A 17627-nucleotide genomic window follows, 5' to 3' on the forward strand; every position below is an offset into this window, starting at 1 on the left:
GGTCCGTCGATTCAAGTCTATTGAGACCATGCTAAAGCAGGATAAAGTATTTATTTTTTAATATTTATTTATTTATTGGGCTGCAAGGTCTTAGTTGTAGCCTGCAGGACCTTCATTGCATCGTATGGGATCTTTTGTTGTAGCACACAGGATCTTAGTTGCTCCGCTACATGTGGGATCTTTGTTCCCTGACCAGGGATCCAACCCCATCCTCTGCATTACAAGGTGGATTCTTAACCACTGGACCACCAGAGACATCCCAGGATAAAGTCTTTAGTTTCCCAAATTTAGCTGACCACAGAATCCCCCTATCTCAGAGCATCTTGTGAGACTAGTATTCTGCTGAGTTCACACTGATGACAAACGTGCATTAGAGACAAACAGGAGCAAACGTGCTCAAATAACCCGTAGACTATTTTTCCCTTCGAGCCATGGATGTGGGAACAAGTCACACATTCAGAGGGATCCTGGTTAGTATCTCTGGTGACTCTGGTGTCTTGAGTAGGAAACCAAGAGGCAGAGTTGATGCTCCTGTCTCTTCCAGAGCCGTGAGTCAGGATTTTAGAAGAAACAGGCACACATGCATGGGGAGCGTGAGCTGCTCTGTAACTGAGCCGAGGACGCCTGTTCTCCTGGACCACAGATTTGGATGCTGGAATGACAGGCCCCTTGGCAAGGAATCGGGAGCTTGTCACATAAACCAAGGAAAACATTTTTGGCCAGAGACTTGAAGACCAAACAGGAGAGCTTTAAAATGGGATTTAAAGGGGATAAAGTGGAATGTTCAAATGAAACTCTAAAATCGCAGCCCATGGAGGGGCAGCAGGTGTGAGCTAGAAATAAGAGGCCTGGCAGAGGGGGTGCCGAGCAGTTCTCTGAGGAACTGGAGCAGGGTCACATCCACACTGGGGACACGCTCACCAGCTGCATTGTGAGGGGCCCAGCGAATGGGGGAGGCAAGCACGACCTCGGAGACAACAGAGGCGAGGTGGCTAGGACACACAGCCAGGACGCCATGCTAGGTCAGGGTGACAAGGTCACGTGGTTGTAGGCACTGAAATGGGTGTTAGGAGGGTACACAGAAGTAGAAGTCATAAACATGAGAGTGGAAGCAAAGCCAAGAGCATATGGATGAGATTTTCAAAAGGGCAAAATAGAAAGGATTTTGCTGGCGGTGTGTGCACTACAGTCTTTTCAGGCAGAGACAGGCTCTGGCTGGTGCTTTCCTATTTAAGACTTTTTTCCTAAGTAGCATAGGAAGAAGATGGAATAAAGATGGGAAGAGGGTATTTATTCAAGCATCTGCCCCATTTTATGAATTGTTGCTTTGCTAACAATTTCATGATGTAAAAGAGAGACCCAGGAGGGAACTCCCTTACTCTGTACTTAGTTCTGACCAGGAAGCATCCAACTAGCTCATGGTGTGGAGGCACAGAAACTTCAGAGGAAGCAGCCAGACCATCGTGCAGTTTTATGAAAGCCAAAGAAATATGAGGCATCCTTTAGTTGTGCCCTTTCCTCCCCCTTCTTACCTCTTTTGCTTCATACCTCCCTCTGCCACCCCTGGTCCCAGTCTAATCAGAACTCCAGCCCGACTTTAGGGTGGCCACCAGGGATTTTAGGGTGGGTTTTATTAATAGTCCCCATGTTTCTTTTCCAGGAAGTTAAGGAGAACAAAGATTCCCCAATCCAAATTCAGCAAGAAAGATGTGCCGCTTGTATTTCAAGTTGTGACTCAGAATCCATGAGGCCACAAAGCCAGTTTTATATATGGCAATGGAGTTCTGTTGCTTCATTATCTGAGTGTATATCAGAGGACCCATGTATACCTTCTCAACTAATACTTTGCAAGGTAGGGAATACCATCCCAATTCAAAGATGAAGAAACTAAGGGCTAGGGACTAAATGACTTGCCCAAGGCCACGTAGCAAGTAAGTGACTGATCTGTGGCTGAAACCCAGGCCTTTCTGGCTTCTGACCAGGGCTTTTTCAGCCCTACCACACTGTCTGCAAAACTAGACATTGGATATCTAATGGGATAATTGGCTTTGGTGGTTACTCTGAGAACCCAATCTCAACATGACATGGTTTCTATGGGAAAATGTGCTCAGAGTGACAAACAACTGGCTTAAGCAAGGAACTTTTGTAACCTGACCTGTCACAAATCGGGCACCACCTCAAGCTCAGAAAGGCTGGCTGTGGGAGGGAGAGAGGAGACCAGGCTTATTCAGCCAGCATCCCCTCAGACACCGCAATACCATTTCAGGCGAGCTTTGCGTTTGTCCAGAAACAACAGCCTCAAAGGCATCTGTAAAATAACCACATAGCACCCACCACAGAAGACAGATGTGAGGACCACAGGAGGGGCCCCTTTGGTTTCTAAAGTAGCTAATGCAGGTCCAGCACACAATAGACACTGGATAAGTAGAGACTAAGACAATTCCCAACAGCTGGGGGTGAGCTGGGAGTGGAGGGAGTAGAGACAGAGGGGAAGCTCTGCTGTCTCTCTCGGGGCTCCCTGGGAATAACATAGGGCGAATTACTATAGGGTGGGGTTGTGGACCTGCTTTGGGGGTTTGCCTCCTTCTCTGCTAAACAGTTCCTAGTTTCTAGCTTTGGTTGGTCAGAACCTAGGAAATGGTCTTCCTCAGCAAGAGCTTCTGAGAGCTTCCTCAGCCTACCTTCTCCCGATGTTCAGGGCTATATTTGGTTGGTTGGTTGGAGAACAAAATCTCATCTTTTTATTTTTTATTTATCTTTCATTTCCTTATTTTTTTAAAAGCTTTTTATTTTTATTGGGGTAGCTCAGCTGGTAAAGAATCCACCTGCAATGCAGGAGACCCAGTTTGATTCCTGGGTTGGGAAGATCTGCGGGAGAAGGAATAGGCTACCTACTCCAGTGTTCTTGGGCTTCCCTGGTGGCTCAGCTGGTAAAGAATCCACCTGCAATGCAAGAGACCTGGGTTTGATCCCTGGGCTGGGAATCGATACCCTGGGTTCAATACCCTGGAGAAGGGAACGGGCTACCCACTCCAGTATTCTGGCCTGGAGAATTCCCTGAACTGTATAGTCCATGGGGTTGCAAAAAGTCGGACTGAGTGACTTTCACTTTCATATAGCCGATGAACAATGTTAAGATAGTTTCAGGTGGACAGCAAAGGGACTCAGCTGTACAAATACATGTAACCATTCTCCTCCAAACTCTCCTCCCATCAAACCTGCCACATAACATTGAACAGAGTTCCATGTGCTATACAGTAGGTCCTTATCAGTTATTCCATTTTAAATACAGCAGTGTGAATATGTCAATCCCAAACTTTGTTCTAACCAGCCATCCTCCCTACCTTGGCCTTAACTGTTCCCAACTGCCTTCAGGTACCAGTTTCCTGGCCCAATGGTTGTGTGAATGCTAATAAAGCATAGATCAGGATCAAAAAGCTACACAACAAGTAAGCAATCATCACAGGGCCTTAGAGCCCCACGTGCCCATCTGCCTTCTCCCCTTTCCCTGCCTCTGGGAGCCAGGCTGCTCTCTGTCCTCGTATTTGACTTTGCTGTCTGAGAGTTGTGAGGTTGTGCTTACTCAGAGCCCTCTAGCCTCAGCCAAATCGGCCTGAAGGGGATTTTCGTTCCACAAATAAATCTTCAAAGAGAGAAAGGATTGCTAAAAGCAGCCAAACTTGGTGAGATTTTTATTTTATTTTATTATTTTGGATGGGGGAAGGGAACTATTTTCCCTTGGCAAGGACAGATACTGACTGGAAAAACACTCCAGAGACTCGGGCCCTCAATAGAGGAAAACTTTAGCTGCCTCACCAGCTGTCTGTCCTGAGGGTCACCCCCAAAGTGGCAGGACCATGTGGTGGCATTCCCATCACAGTGGCTGTTCTCAAGTCACACTTCTGTCTCTTGGGAGAGACTCTGCCTCAGAGCCGCGGAGTCTGTGAGTGTGCAGGGTACCCATGGACAGAGGGTCTGAGAGAAACCTCCTGCTTGGGCCTGGGTGTTTGCCCACACAGGGGTGTGTCCCCAGGTGCTACCCTGGGGGAGGATCCCGTTTCAGACTTTGACTGGCTTCATGCCCACAACTGGAGTCCCGCCCTTAGGAGGGGAAACTGTCACATGCGAGACAGAATTCCGGAATGTCCACCGAAGGAGACTCTGCCCCTAGTCCACGGAAACCAACTGTCTTATGTGCAGTAGGAGGATCACTGCTTAAAAGGAGCAGGTTCTCCGGGGCTCAGAATTACCCTGGGAGGGAGGGGCAGAATGGCTGCTCTAGAGGAGGCCAGTGGCTTTGGCCCTTCTTTTCTCTGGGACAAGAGTGGAGACTGGAGGCCCAGAGGGAGACCCAGACGGCCAACTCTGGGGAAGAGCAACACAAGGGCTGGAGTAGCCTGAGTCCGCCAACCTGGAGCTGGAGCTTGTGGTCTTACCGTGGCTTGCGATCAAAGCCAGCCCACGGGCGTGAATGGGAATGGCCCGCAGCTTTGCCGTCATCAGCTCTTGTGGTTTGGGCTGACCTTTCCACTTCTCTCAGATGCCTCTGGGGCAGAGCCGCAGGAGGGGGAGTGGGGATAGATGGCAAGGTAAGGAATAAGGATGGGAAGGTGGAAGCTGGAAGCTGGGAGTTGAATCCCAGCCGGTGCATCCTCCATCTCAGTGTCCTAAGGCTGATGTCAGTCTTCTAATCTGTACCCTGAGAAGGCTGGTATGGCTTAGAAGAGAACCGCTGTGCAGAGCTGGTGTGGTTCTGCTTGTACTCACATACTATCAAATGGAGCAGTACTCTTATTTATTCCTCACCACCCTCCACCATGGATGCCCTACTGAATAAGATTTCTGTTGCCCAGAAAGGCTGTTCTAAGTAACCATTCATTTTCTATCTTTAGGATTCAACAGAATCCATTTGCCATTCAATCAGAGCAGGTTGCCAAGAGTAACCAATGTAATTGATTTTATTCCATTCCACATAAAAAAAAAATTTTTTTAACCTGCTAGTTAGCCTGTACAGTCTTTGTTATGAGTAAATGCCCAAATACTGCTACATATTAGGAAACACTGACAGCAACTCATGAACTCCTTCCATACTTTGGAATAGTCCTTGGAATCTGATCTCCCAGCTGGGAATCCCTGGACCCCACAGTTCCCCTAAGTGCAAATGATGTCACCTGTGATTTTGCAGGTAATTTTTCCCACGTGAAAATGACTCAAGAAGTGTCTTTGTAGGTTATTAAAAGGATTTTGTCTTTATACTATAAAATACACACTAGGCAGGTTCCTCCTGCTTTCTTGGCCTTTTCGGTTTTCTTTAACCCCTTCTTGAGCTCTTCCCCTTTCCTGTTCCCCACATGCTTCTGGTCTTGTTGCCCACCCGCTTCTGGTCTTGGTCTGCAGTCCACCTGTTCTTTCACTACCCTATATTTTTCTGAGCACCATGAACACCAGTCTTGTCACCAGTATGGAAAAAAGCCAGGGAATACCTTGCCCCTTGAGCTGAGCCAAGACAAATCTGTTGGCAGGAGCAGCGGGCACAAGAGTCGAACTCAGAGAACAAAAACAGCTATTTATAAAGTCCGCTTCCTGATTGCTGGGGGCTCACTTGCCCTTATACCAACAGGGCCACTGCCTCCCCTTGGAAAAGATCCTTCCATCCATAGCTCTATGCCAGCAGGTCATCAAGTGCCATTCCAATGAGCAGCGAGGGCAGGGGATAGCATGCAGGGTGGATTAGATGTGGTGACAAGCTCTCTGATGGGCCAGGGCAGCTGGGTGTGCTGGTGACACAGATGGCCTCTGCAGCACCTGTGAGATGACAGTCACTGGCCCCTTGCAGGACTTGACACCCTGGCTTTGGAACTAAGCCTTACCTACCTTGGCTTTTATTTTTTCTTTTTTTAAAAGTTTGATCTAAACTCTGGTTAACATAATCACTGAACATCCAAAAGCACTCAGGACTTCAATAATGTAAAATGTCAACAAATAAATGGTCTCAATATTGTAACACTTGTCATTCAGCTTGAGTTGCACTTACTCTTCCTAGGTTGCTATCATACCTCTCTGGTTGTGCTAGATTCCTATTTTCCTTCATAACCTGACACTAGTCTAACTTTAGTAGTCAGAGCAGTAACAGCACCAATAACCCAGCAAACTCATGGTACTGAGATCATTTGTTTCTGTTTTTTAATTGAGATGAACCTTATGAAAATATATAATTAATGTACCAAAGTAGCCTGTTGGCTAGGTGGAGTTTTCCCCAGGTGTGCAGTTTGGGGCCCATATGGTGTTCTTTTAAAGAGCTGAACTAGTTGCCAACTTTAATAATTAACAGAGTTTACTTTAAAATACATTTTTGTGGCATCTTTGTTAAAAAAAAATACTCGGGCCCACACTCCTCCATGGCTCTGATTGTGGAGAGGAGGGGGGCCCTCCCGCCCTGTCCTGTATCTTGTCATCTCAGGTTCTTCAGGGAGCTTGGAGAAACCTCTGCAATTTGTCATCCTCCGCCCTTCACTGTAGGATGAGGAAACTGAGTCTAGGAGACCCTGCGTAACTCTCGTGGGGTCAACATTCTAGGGTGAATGAGAAGTGGGGCTGGAGGAGGTCTCCTGCCTGCTGGCCCAGCACGGCCACCACATCATTTGGCTCCCTCAGCCCAACACAGAACATAACTTGGGAGCAGCATCTGCTTCACTGGGCTGACAGAGGCCTAACTGACTGACTGAGTCATGACCCACTCAGGGAATCTGATTATCAAAGTCCAAACCACAAAGAGGAACACCTTCAATTCAAGGGCTCCTATTTCTAGAAATAGCTATAGTGTCCTCTTTGTAGCCTTCTACATCCAAAGAAATGTTTTCATGTTTTGATGACTTCAAAAGTCTACTGCCCTTAAAACTTCCTAGATGATCAGAAAAGGGCCATCAGAAGCTCATTGCCTTTGCTGGTGAAAATGCCCAGCAGTGAGCTCGGTTTCACTTGTGGACATCCTTGAAAACAGGCTATTCATAGGCTGTCAGGATGGTGACTGAATCCAGTCCTAAATTGCTGACAAATATAAAAGAACATTTTTAATTAGTCTCATTTTTCCCTCATCTGTCAAATGAAAAGATTCAACTAACTAGTGTGCAATCAATGTTATTTTCTTATAAAGCAGGGGGAAATGAAGAAAGCCTAGAAATAGAGTCAACCCACGGTGTCACTGCTGCTGTTTACCACTCCCCCATGTGCCTGAGAGTCCCTGAGAGCCCAGATGAGGGGCTTCTGCCTCAAGAACGGGTTCACCAGGGTAGCTTAGAGCCTGACAGTGAACCTAGGAGTTTCTTGGACCTGGAAACCAGCCTCAGGACAACTGGTTACGGATTAGTCATCTCCAGCTGAAAGGTGATTATGAGAAGGAAAGAAATGCTGGGCCAAAAACAACTCAGGAAGACGGATGCAGAAAAAGCAATCCAAAAGTCATTAAAACATTGTTAGCTTTATTTTCTTCAAAAAATATTGGCTGCCTGGGATAGAACCCCACAGGCTCCTGTCCCTACCCCTGCAGCCTTTGGGGAACAAATCTCCCAGGGAGTGTGTCTCTTAGCAACAAGAGAGAACAGTGAGGGGGTACTTCCCATGCATGAAACACCTGCTTGGTGCTTTGCATTTGCCATATGAGCTTCACAACTTTGCTGGGTAGAAAATCACACTCCCATTTTGTAGGAGAAGAAATGAAGGGTCAAAGAACTGAAGTAACTTGTCTAACCAGGAAATGGCAGAACCAGGCGTGAACCCTAGCCTCTCGGACTCCAAATGCCATGCTCTTATACAACTGCAAATGAAACAGACAAAAACTAGTACCACGTGCAGCAGCAGCAAACCTCCAACAAGGGCTATAAGTAATGGCAGGAGAGACATCTTCAAAAGACCAGAGAACACTGGCGGTCAGGCTGTCTACTCAGCAGGGAGAATGAGGGCTTTGTCAAATTGTTAGAGAGTATTATTATGTCTTTCTTTGGAAAGGTGCTTAGGGTGATGATGGGAAGGGGGAAAGAAAAAAAAGAAGATGAGGCTGAGAAGAATTTGCTTCATTCTGTGAATTTATCATCAAGAGCACCCCCTCATAGGATTCTTCTAAGAATGGAAAGAGATAATATACGTAAAATTTTGAAAAAGTGAAAATGTTAGTCACTTAGTCGTGTCTGACTCTGCGACCCCATAGACTGTATCCCACCAGGCTCCTCTGTTCATGGAGTTCTCCAAGTGAGAATACTGGAGCCATTCCTTTCTCCAGGGGATTTTCCCAACCCAGGGATCAAACCCAAGTCAGATTCTTTACTGTCTGAGCCACCAGAGAAAATGTAAAGCCTAAAGTCTAAAGCTTCCCTGACGAGAGGCTTTCTCTACTTCCAGATCAACAAAGAACCTGTCAGCACTCAGCACTATCCACATCTGCTCTGCCAGTGTAGACAGAACCAGAGAATCTAGGTTACTCCTCCCTGGTGTTGTGATATGCAGTGGTAGCAGGCTGGGGGTTTGGCTTCCTTCCTGTTCTCATGAAAGTGAAAGTCACTCAGTTGTGTCCGACTCTTTGCAACCCCATGGACTATACAGTCCATGGAATTCTCCAGGCCAGAACACTGTAGTGGGTAGCCTTTCCCTTCTCCAGGAGATCTTCTCAACCCAGGCATCGAACCCAGGTGTCCCTCATTGCAGGCAGATTCTTTACCAGCTGAGCCACAAGGGAAGCCCAAGAATACTGGAGTGGGTAGCCTATCTCTTCTCCAGGGGATCTTCCTGACCCAGGAATCAAACAGGGGTCTTCTGCATTGCAGATGGATTCTTTACCAACTGAGCTATCAGGGAAGCCCCATAGCAGCTGAGAAACCTTTAGGAAGCCCTGCCTCAGATGGGCCTGCCAGTGCAGTCCTTGGTGACAACACCCCAACATATACAAAGAGAGGGTCTGTCCTCTATGTTACTTGGCCCGATGCCAGCCTCCACCTCAGGCCTACCATTAATGTCTGACCTCAGTCATGCAGGGTGCGGGGGGCCATCTCTATCTGATCAACCTTCATCCCAAGAGGAGTCTCTTCCTTCCTTTGTCCTTACTCTCCTGGCTCCAGCCTTTGGACTTGCAACCATTTTGGCAGCTAGGGCAGAGGCAACCAGAACAATCCCCCTTTATATTATCTAATATAAGGCTAGTGGCAATTTTTTCTGAGAAACCAGATACATGACCTTTATTAGGAAGAGGGTACTTTGTTTTTTAATATTGAATGTTGCTGATGGCTTGCCAATAATCAAACTTTTAATGTGTACAGGGGATGAAGGCCTGTAGACCAAGGCCTGTTATAAATGACTTTACATGTCTCATTTAATATTGATAACAATCTGTGAATTAGGTATTTACCCATTTTATGAGTAAAGAGGCTCAGAAAAGTAAAAAAAAAGAAAAAGTTCAAAGTTATACAACCACTAAAGGGTGGAGTCAGCATTTGAAAGCAGGGCTCCTTGATTCCATCCTGGGGTCTTGCGTTAGACCCCTTGGTCCTCTCTTATTATGCGCGGCCAGAAGTGGTCCACATTGGAGCTGAAATGGGAGGCACCCGAGGTGAAATTTACGTCTGTCTCCCAGCTTTCCCCATCTCACTCTGTGTAGGAGATGCCTCATGGGCACCGCCTATGCCTCATTTCTGGGTGAGCTGAGAGAAAAAGGTCCAGGGTGTCCTGGGAGCCTCTGGCTTTTCTAGGGATCTATTCTGGTTTCCCCAACTTTCTGAGTTTGTTTAGATTCAAGACCAGGAGGTTCCTGTGACAAATCCAATTGAGACTCATCTAGACTCCACCCCTGGCCACTGGGACTTAGGTCGGGGGGAGGGTACACTCTTCATCAGACAGCATTTCCCAGCTTGTGATGCAACCACTTACACCCCAGGCCTGCAACTGCTTCCATTTCATAGCCTGGTTTACAGCAGCCTAGTCTGTGATCAGAGCACACAGCACCACACCACATGCAAAGACGTGAGAAGATAGTGTGGCAAGGCTGCAAAACACAGGCTCTGCGGCCTGACAGTCAGGGAGGGGGCCACCTCTGCACTTACTTGCTCCACAACCTCGACAATTTACTTTTCCTCAAGTCTTCCCTTACTTGGAAGTAAGGGAAAGAGATAGTGCATGTGAAATGTTTTGCAGAATGAAAAACCAAAGAACCATAGGAATAGATTGTATTTGAAAGTGAAAGTAAAGTTGCTCAGTCATGTCCGACTCTTTGCAACCCCATGGACCGTAGCCCACCAGGCTCCTCCATCCATGGAATTTTCCAGATTGTATTTACTTCTAACTAAAATGTGCCTGAGTTAAAAGAGGAGGAAGAAAAGCTCTCAGATTTCTGAACAAAAGTCCTGTCAGTCAGAGGTTGAACATTAGCATCTTGGTGAAGCTATTAAAAGTATGGAAACTTGTGAGGCAAAGATCCTGCCTCTCTTATTTACCACTCATCTCCAGGTCATATGCAGTGCCTAGTCCATAGTATGGCTCAATAGATGATCTATGGATAGATGGGTGGATGGATGATGGACATGCCAAAACACAAAAGTGCTGTCCCTCAGTTACAAAGAGGACTGCCGCTGGAGAACTGAACTCCTGTGCTTCTCACTCAGTGAACAGCACCCACCATCTATCATGCAACCTAAGCACTTGGGTGTCATTGACTATTCTTTCTCACTCACCCCTTACAACAAACCAGCCCTGTCAGTTCCACCTCCTAAATTTTAGCTTGTGAATCCCTTTCCTTAGCCTGAGCCCTACTGTCACTACCTTTGTTCAGGTCCTTCCCAGTTCTCTCCTGGGATTCTACACCACCTACAAACCATCCTCCAGGCCTCAAATCTGTACCCACCCCTTCCAGTCGACTCTCCAGACTTGGAACAGAGTGATCTTTAAAAAGCACAAAAATCTGTCAGGTCGCTACCACCAGCCCCTCACCACTACTCTCACTTGAGGATGGTCCACAACACAGTATAGACTTTAAGATAAAGCTCAAGCACCTAAGCATTGCACCCCCCTTATCTGGCCAATCTATCCCTCCTTGAATTCCAGATCCTCTCCAGCAGGACTGTGCTCTCTCTTACCCTGGGCCATTGCTTGGGCTTTTTCCTCTGCCTAGAATGTTCTTCCTCCACTTTCCTTATTCCCTTCCACATCCTTCAGAACTCATCACTCACTTAGGATGAGTGGTGGCCTCACTAAGAATTGGATGTCCCTCCTCCTAGGTATCCCCAAGGCTTAAGTACTTGGCACATGACTGTTTCCATAGTCTGTTTCTTTGGCTGCTTTTCTCAGGTGTCTGGCTCATGGAGTTCTGTGTTTTGTTCTCTCCTGCACCTAAGTACACCCTATCTAGTCCTGGCACACTGAATATTTCTTGAGTCAATAAATACTTTGTCTCACACCAAATGTGTACTTTCTCAGAAGCATATTTGCAAACATGACGTCTATGGACAATCATGTGACCAGTCAAGATAATTAACCAAGGATTAGGCTGTGGTCTGACTCTGGAAAAAAAAAACTGTTAGATTAGACATAGAGGGAACATATATTTTTAGCCAAAAGTCAAGACACATGATCTGACTAGTATGATCACGTTTTTCTTTCCCAGAAAACTTTGGATATATAATGTCTACAAAAGTCTATATAGTCAAAGCTATGGTAGTCATGAACAGATGTGAGAATTGGACCATAAAGAAGTCTGAGCACTGAAGAATTGATGCTTTTGAATTGTGGTGCTGGAGAAGACTCTTGAGAGTCCCTCTGGACTGCAAGGAGATCAAATTGCTAAGTCACTTCAGTCACGTCCAACTCTGTGTGACCCCATAGACGGCAGCCCACCAGGCTCCCCCATCCCTGGGATTCTCCAGGCAAGAACACTAGAGTGGGTTGCCATTTCCTTCTCCGGAGATCAAATTAGTCAATCCTAAAGAAAATCAACCCTGAATATTCGTTGGAAGGACTAATGCTGAAGCTCCAACACTTTGGCCACCTGATGCAAAGAGCCAACTCATTGGAAAAGACCCTGATGCTGGGAAAGATTGAGGGCAGGAGGAGAAGGGGGTGACAGAGGATGAGATGGTTGGATGGTATGACCTACTTAATAGACATGAGTTTAAGCAAGCTCCAGGGGTTGGTGAAGGACAGGGAAGCCTGGCGTGTTGCAGTCCATGGGGTCGTGAAGAGTTGGACACAACTTAGTGACTAAACAACAACAACGGTGTCTACGGCTGCCCAACCTGATACCATAACCTTGTTATGGTATCCAAACATGCCAAGACATTGAAATAATAACTGATAAGTAAGTAGCTAACATTATCAGTGAGATTATTATGCAGCAAGCATTATAAGAAGTGCTTTGCGGTCATCCCATTTAATCTTTACAACTACCCTTTTAAGCAGATCTTTTTATTACCTCCATTTTACAGATCAGGAAACTGAGGCTTAGGGTTCACAGCCAGAAATGGACATCTAACCGGCAACAAAAAAGCCGTCTGTTTGATCTTCTCAGTCATTCTGCAATACTGACCTAACCATGACCTCTTAACCTTATTAGATCATCAGAAGCACCACTTCTGGGTAAAAATAGCTTGCGGCTTCCGGAAATTTTTATTAAAACTCTAAATCTCCTGGCAATAACTTTCAAAAGTCATGATTCAGACCAGCAGTGATATTTGAAAATGGAATCATAATGCGGGTCTCCTGGCTACAGAGATGCTCTCGCTGCTTGTGAGGCATCCTCAACTTTGGCATTTATGACAATCTGTGCTTTTCCTGTTACTGGGTCTTTTGCCGTCATTGTCTGTTGAAAGGCGCTGACCCTCATTCTGTCTTCCCTGAGGAATCCTCTTTTTCAGGGCTAATCGGTCTGTCTTCTTCCTTGGTTGTCACTTCACTGGGCTCTAGAGTAATGCTTCGGAAAATCCTGACAGCTGACCACCTGAATAGCGATCACCTGGGCACTTATAAAATGCATATTCCTGGGCCCTGTCAGACACAGGCCACATAGAATCTCTACAAATTAGAGCCCAGGCACTAGCATTTTAATCACATTCACAAGTGATTCTTATGAATACTAATGTTTCAGAGCCACAAAAGGAGTCCCCAGATCCTCACAGCTCCAAGCGTGATTGCTGGACCAGTACTAGCAGCATGTTAGAAAACAAGGAATTCTTATGCCCAAATCCTGAATGACTGAATCAGAATTTGCATTTTAATGAAATCCCTGGGTAACTTGGATTCACATTTCTGTGCATACAGAGAACTGATCAGAGTAGTGTTTCCTCTGCACATCATGGCAGGCATAGAAAACAAAAGCAATTGTTTGGCATTTATCTCATACAGAAAGAAACCCGGCTGTGGCATCAGGGGCTCAGCCTGCCCAGACCCCAACCTGGCCACCCAAAGCTGAGGAGATTGGAATCTCAGGCACACCTGTGCCTAGTACACTGGCTGAGAAGGTCTACTTAAAGAATACCCAACCCTTCTAAGTTTCTTCATAAGCATAACTCCATAAATACTGCTTATTCCCGTCATCGTTTATCATTTCTTTTCCTGCTTACCAAGAGTCAGAAAGGCTACTTCCCAACTCGATCTTAGAAATCTTCATGCAGTGGGAGGACACAGACTCATCTTTAAGCTGTGGGTGGACTCTTTGAGAAACGTAGAGAGAAAAGTTGTGCCTCTTGTTTGAAAGCGTCACCTGCTATGGCCTAAGAAATACTAGGAAGAAAGCCTTCTTTTCTTTAAAGAATGCTCCTTTCTCTTAGTCCACAGCTCTGAGGATGGAGGATCAGCAACACACAAGGCGCATCCTCTCTCCTGAAGATGTGCCAAGAAGATTGTGATTCTGTTTAATCCTTCCTCAGCAAAATCTGCCAGCTTATAAACTGGACAGGTGTCCCTTCTCTTAGCCAGCCCCTGAGAATAGGATGACAGTTGGGACGGGAGGAATGGAATACCTTCAGAAACACTTCCTGGTGAGACCATCTGATCAAAATGACCAAGTGTCAGGACACAACCATCTGACTTTTCAGAGCTCCCGGCTACATGGGAACACCATTGTTTCCGGCTGCCCATCCTCCCCCACCCCCACCCCACGCCCCCGGCCCATCAGGAAAATGTTGAACATCTTTAAAGCTTGAAATAGTGAGCTCTTACTTTGAAGCAAATAGGACAAGGCCTACCCCTCAATGAAGGATTGTCATAGCCTCAGCGAATACAATTGAGAACGAAGTGGGAGGAAACTATTGCTACCAAAACAACTCACTTTTTTTTTCTCTCTCTTTCCTCCTTGCCTGCAAATCTGTGTCTAATTCTTTCCATTATGCTTCTCCCAATCAGAGTGCAGACAAAGTAGCACACATTTTAGCTGGTTTCAGGTGGGCCTATCCCTCCTCTGTCCTGAGGCTGTACCTCTGTCAAGTCTCAACTGGCTAACTGATCGTCCTCCCTTTGTACCCCAACTACTGAAGCTCCCCTGCATTCGTAGTAGAAAGGACACTAACCAGAGCGTGCTTTCAGGTGCCACCTGGTTGACTTTCATGGAACTCCTCCCTTGATCCAGATCCAGAGGCAAGCAGGCCTTTCTCTGGCTCTGACCAGGAAGATCAGAGAGCCATTGGCTGTTCACTCAGAGTAGCCATGATGTCTAAGAAACAAATAGGTTTTACTTTAAGTTGGTGGCAAGAACAGTTGGTTAAAAAAGTCTTCCATCCCTGATCATCCAATTAAGAAGTGCTGAAAACATAAGATTGGGGACAGCTGAGGGCTTGAGTGTCCCGGCCCCAGTAGCCTAGCTGCTGTACACAGTCATTTCAAACACAGAACACTGAGCCATCTTTCTGACTCCTGGTCCAGGATGAAGAACAAGCTGTGGTACTTTGAATTTGGCACCTCGGAGACCTTCGCGGCCACCTGCAAGAAACTCCACGACCACATAGAGTTGGAGGTGAGTTCCCAAAGCTTGCTTTGGGACCTTGGTTCTGGTCCGGGACTGTCACATACCCTCAGAACATGTCCCCTAGGTTCATAGTGGCCCCAGGTGTAATCCTTCTTACCTCCATCCTGTTCCCAACATGTCCACAGCCTCACTCCCAGTAGGCTCTAATCACGGGGTCTGCCTTTCTCGGCCTGACCAGGGAGTCCTGGGGTCTGAGACCCAGAGGCCCAGTGGACTCAGGGCTGCAGTCCTTTCCTGCCCTCAGCCCTCTCCCCACCATCACCTTTCAATTTCTTCTTTTTCAAGAAATGAAGACAGGTGCTACCCACTCAGGGAAAGAAGCTGCTATGGGGATAGAGGCAATGTCCCAAGCCTGGTAAAAGTCTGGGAACTGAAGACCACAGGGCTGAGGGGTCTGCAGTTGAGGCCAGGGGTGACCAGACATCATCAGCTCACCTGCCTCAACTTTCAAGGAGCCAGTTCAGGCACTCAGGGCCAGCTTCCCAAGTGTGCAACCTGCACAGTCACTCAGAAGGTTCCTCATTTAATGCTGTTCTGTGACTGTCTTAAAATTCTTGATAGTTTTTTTTTTTTTTTAGCAAAGGGCCCTTTATGTGCATTTTGAACACTCAAATTGCATAGCTGATCCAGTTGGTGCACTTGGATTTTAACTCTCCCGGGACTTGCAGCAGCCTGCCTCAGACACAGCCTGTGGGCTTCACTTACTGGTTGATAAGCTGCCCACTTCTCATTCCGCACCCTGCTTCTGCTGGGCTGCTCTCCTGAGGTCTTCTCACTTCTAAGAAAAGATTGACCTGCAAGCCCAAACTTCTGTGCACACCTGCTGTCTCTGCTCTGCGGAACCTCAGGCCCTTGGGGCCCCTTGCCCATAGTTCTCAGTTACCGACCCCCATACCCCTTCCCATGGAATTCAGGCCAGTGGTCTTGTTTTCACTTGAGAAAAACAAGTGAAAGGCAGTCAGAGTTGGGCCAGGATGGGCTCTTGCTGGGCCACCAGCTTTGTCCCTGAGCTTGCAGCAGCAGTCAAGTGGGGCCCAGGCATCCCTTGGAGGAGGAGCATTTGGCCTAAAGCAGTGTGGGAAAGCCCCACCACTCCCTGTGGAAGGGAGCCTGCGCTCACGGGGAGTTTTCACAATCAAAACACAAAGCCAGAGATTCTGTGCTTCTCTTTGACTCATCTGCCTGCCTCTCCCCAGCGGTTGCTGGGTTACCAACCCCAGGGTGGGAGGAGCCGACCTAGCTAATCCCCTGAACTTCTAGCCAGCTCAGTCAGAGGGCAGAGAGGCCCAGGAATGTGGGGCACTTTTCCCCAGGTGGTACCACCTCCACCTGGGAAAGTCTGAGAAACCTGCCTTCCTCTATGGATACATAAATCCATGGCCAGAAACTCTACAGCAAAGGGGGAGGCGGCTGGACTGGGCTGGAAACTGGACGTGGCTGGAGCTCTGTGTGCATTTTTCCTGTTGGCATGATCATCTGGGGTGTCTTTAAATATACCCCAAGTGAGGGACAGCCCTGGCCTAACCACTGCCAGCTGCAGACACACAGCGACTGCTTGTTCTCCCTGCAGCTGGCCTTGAAACTGTGCCCAGAATAGAGCAGCTCAGCTCCCCTGCCTCGGTGGGCCCCGCCCTCCCAGCTCCCAACTCCCAGCTTCCAGCCCACAGCATCATGGGCCCCTCTGAGTCCAGTGCACAGCGGCTCATCCTCAATTGCAGAGGGGGCTGGTGGCCTCTGGAGGAGGTGGGGCTGTTCACACTGTGGGTTGTTGGGGGCTTTTAGCAGCACTTCTTGTTTTCCTTAGCTCCCCATCGTGAGTCTTTTTTAGTATTTATTCCTGAGGCTAAGGATGGGGGTGGGGGTGCATCTGACAGGCAGCTTCTGTTCTGAAAGCCTGCAGGATTGTGGCAGGCATCCTTTTGTACCCAGGGAGCGGAGGGGAGACGGTCCTGGGTCTTATAATACAGAGGAGACCAGAGAGACAGAGGGGGAGGCATATGAGTAACAGACGTTAGGAAGCTGTGGGGCAGCCCAGGTAGATGTGAGTGCATCAGAGGCCTTGGGAAGAACAATAACAGAAGGTATGTTAAGTGACCTCCAAGTGGCGGCTGCACACAACAGCCCAGGCCTGAGAGGACCAGCATGCTCATCAGATCAAGGTCAGTGAGCCTGAGAATAAGCCCACACAGGTATTTATACTACGTGCCACCATTTCCAAAGCCCCACCACAGCCTTTATTGCAGAGTCACACAACAACCAGTGAGCTAAGTAGGCCCGGTATTCTTATCCCCACATCACAGAAAGCAAGCTAAGGCACAGAGAGTTAGATATATAAACAGAAGGGAGACAGAAGTAACAAGGGGAGAGGAGAAAATCACAGACTCTGACTGCCTACTGTAGCATGTCCTCATTTGATTCCATCATCCAGCAAAGCAAGTATGATCACATTTTTTTAAATGAGGAAACCGAGGCTCAGACACACTAAGTAACTGGACCAAGGTTTCATTGCTGGAAATGTGTAAGAGTCTAGGCCTTCCTAGACCTCCTGGAAAGGAGTTTAGCTTGGAACCCAATAAACAGATTGACCTAACAAGTGCTAGGAGCTTGCTGAATTTTTCAGCTCGGATACACTGTT

The 17627-nt window shown here is 47.3% G+C and overlaps 1 protein-coding gene across 3 annotated transcripts in view; it reads left to right on the forward strand.

The window, feature by feature from the left end:
- DGKG (diacylglycerol kinase gamma) overlaps window positions 1-17627 on the forward strand; it is a 226520-nt gene that overhangs the window by 149267 nt on the left and 59626 nt on the right. For all 3 annotated transcript variants that reach the window (XM_027538801.1, XM_027538802.1, XM_027538806.1), the window contains one exon: window positions 14890-14980. In XM_027538801.1, the coding sequence (XP_027394602.1) occupies window positions 14890-14980 (91 nt within the window). The remainder of the gene's footprint in view (window positions 1-14889; window positions 14981-17627) is intronic.

The sequence above is a fragment of the Bos indicus x Bos taurus genome, chromosome 1, assembly GCF_003369695.1.
Source record: "Bos indicus x Bos taurus breed Angus x Brahman F1 hybrid chromosome 1, Bos_hybrid_MaternalHap_v2.0, whole genome shotgun sequence".
In the NCBI taxonomy this organism is placed as follows: Eukaryota; Metazoa; Chordata; class Mammalia; order Artiodactyla; family Bovidae; genus Bos; species Bos indicus x Bos taurus.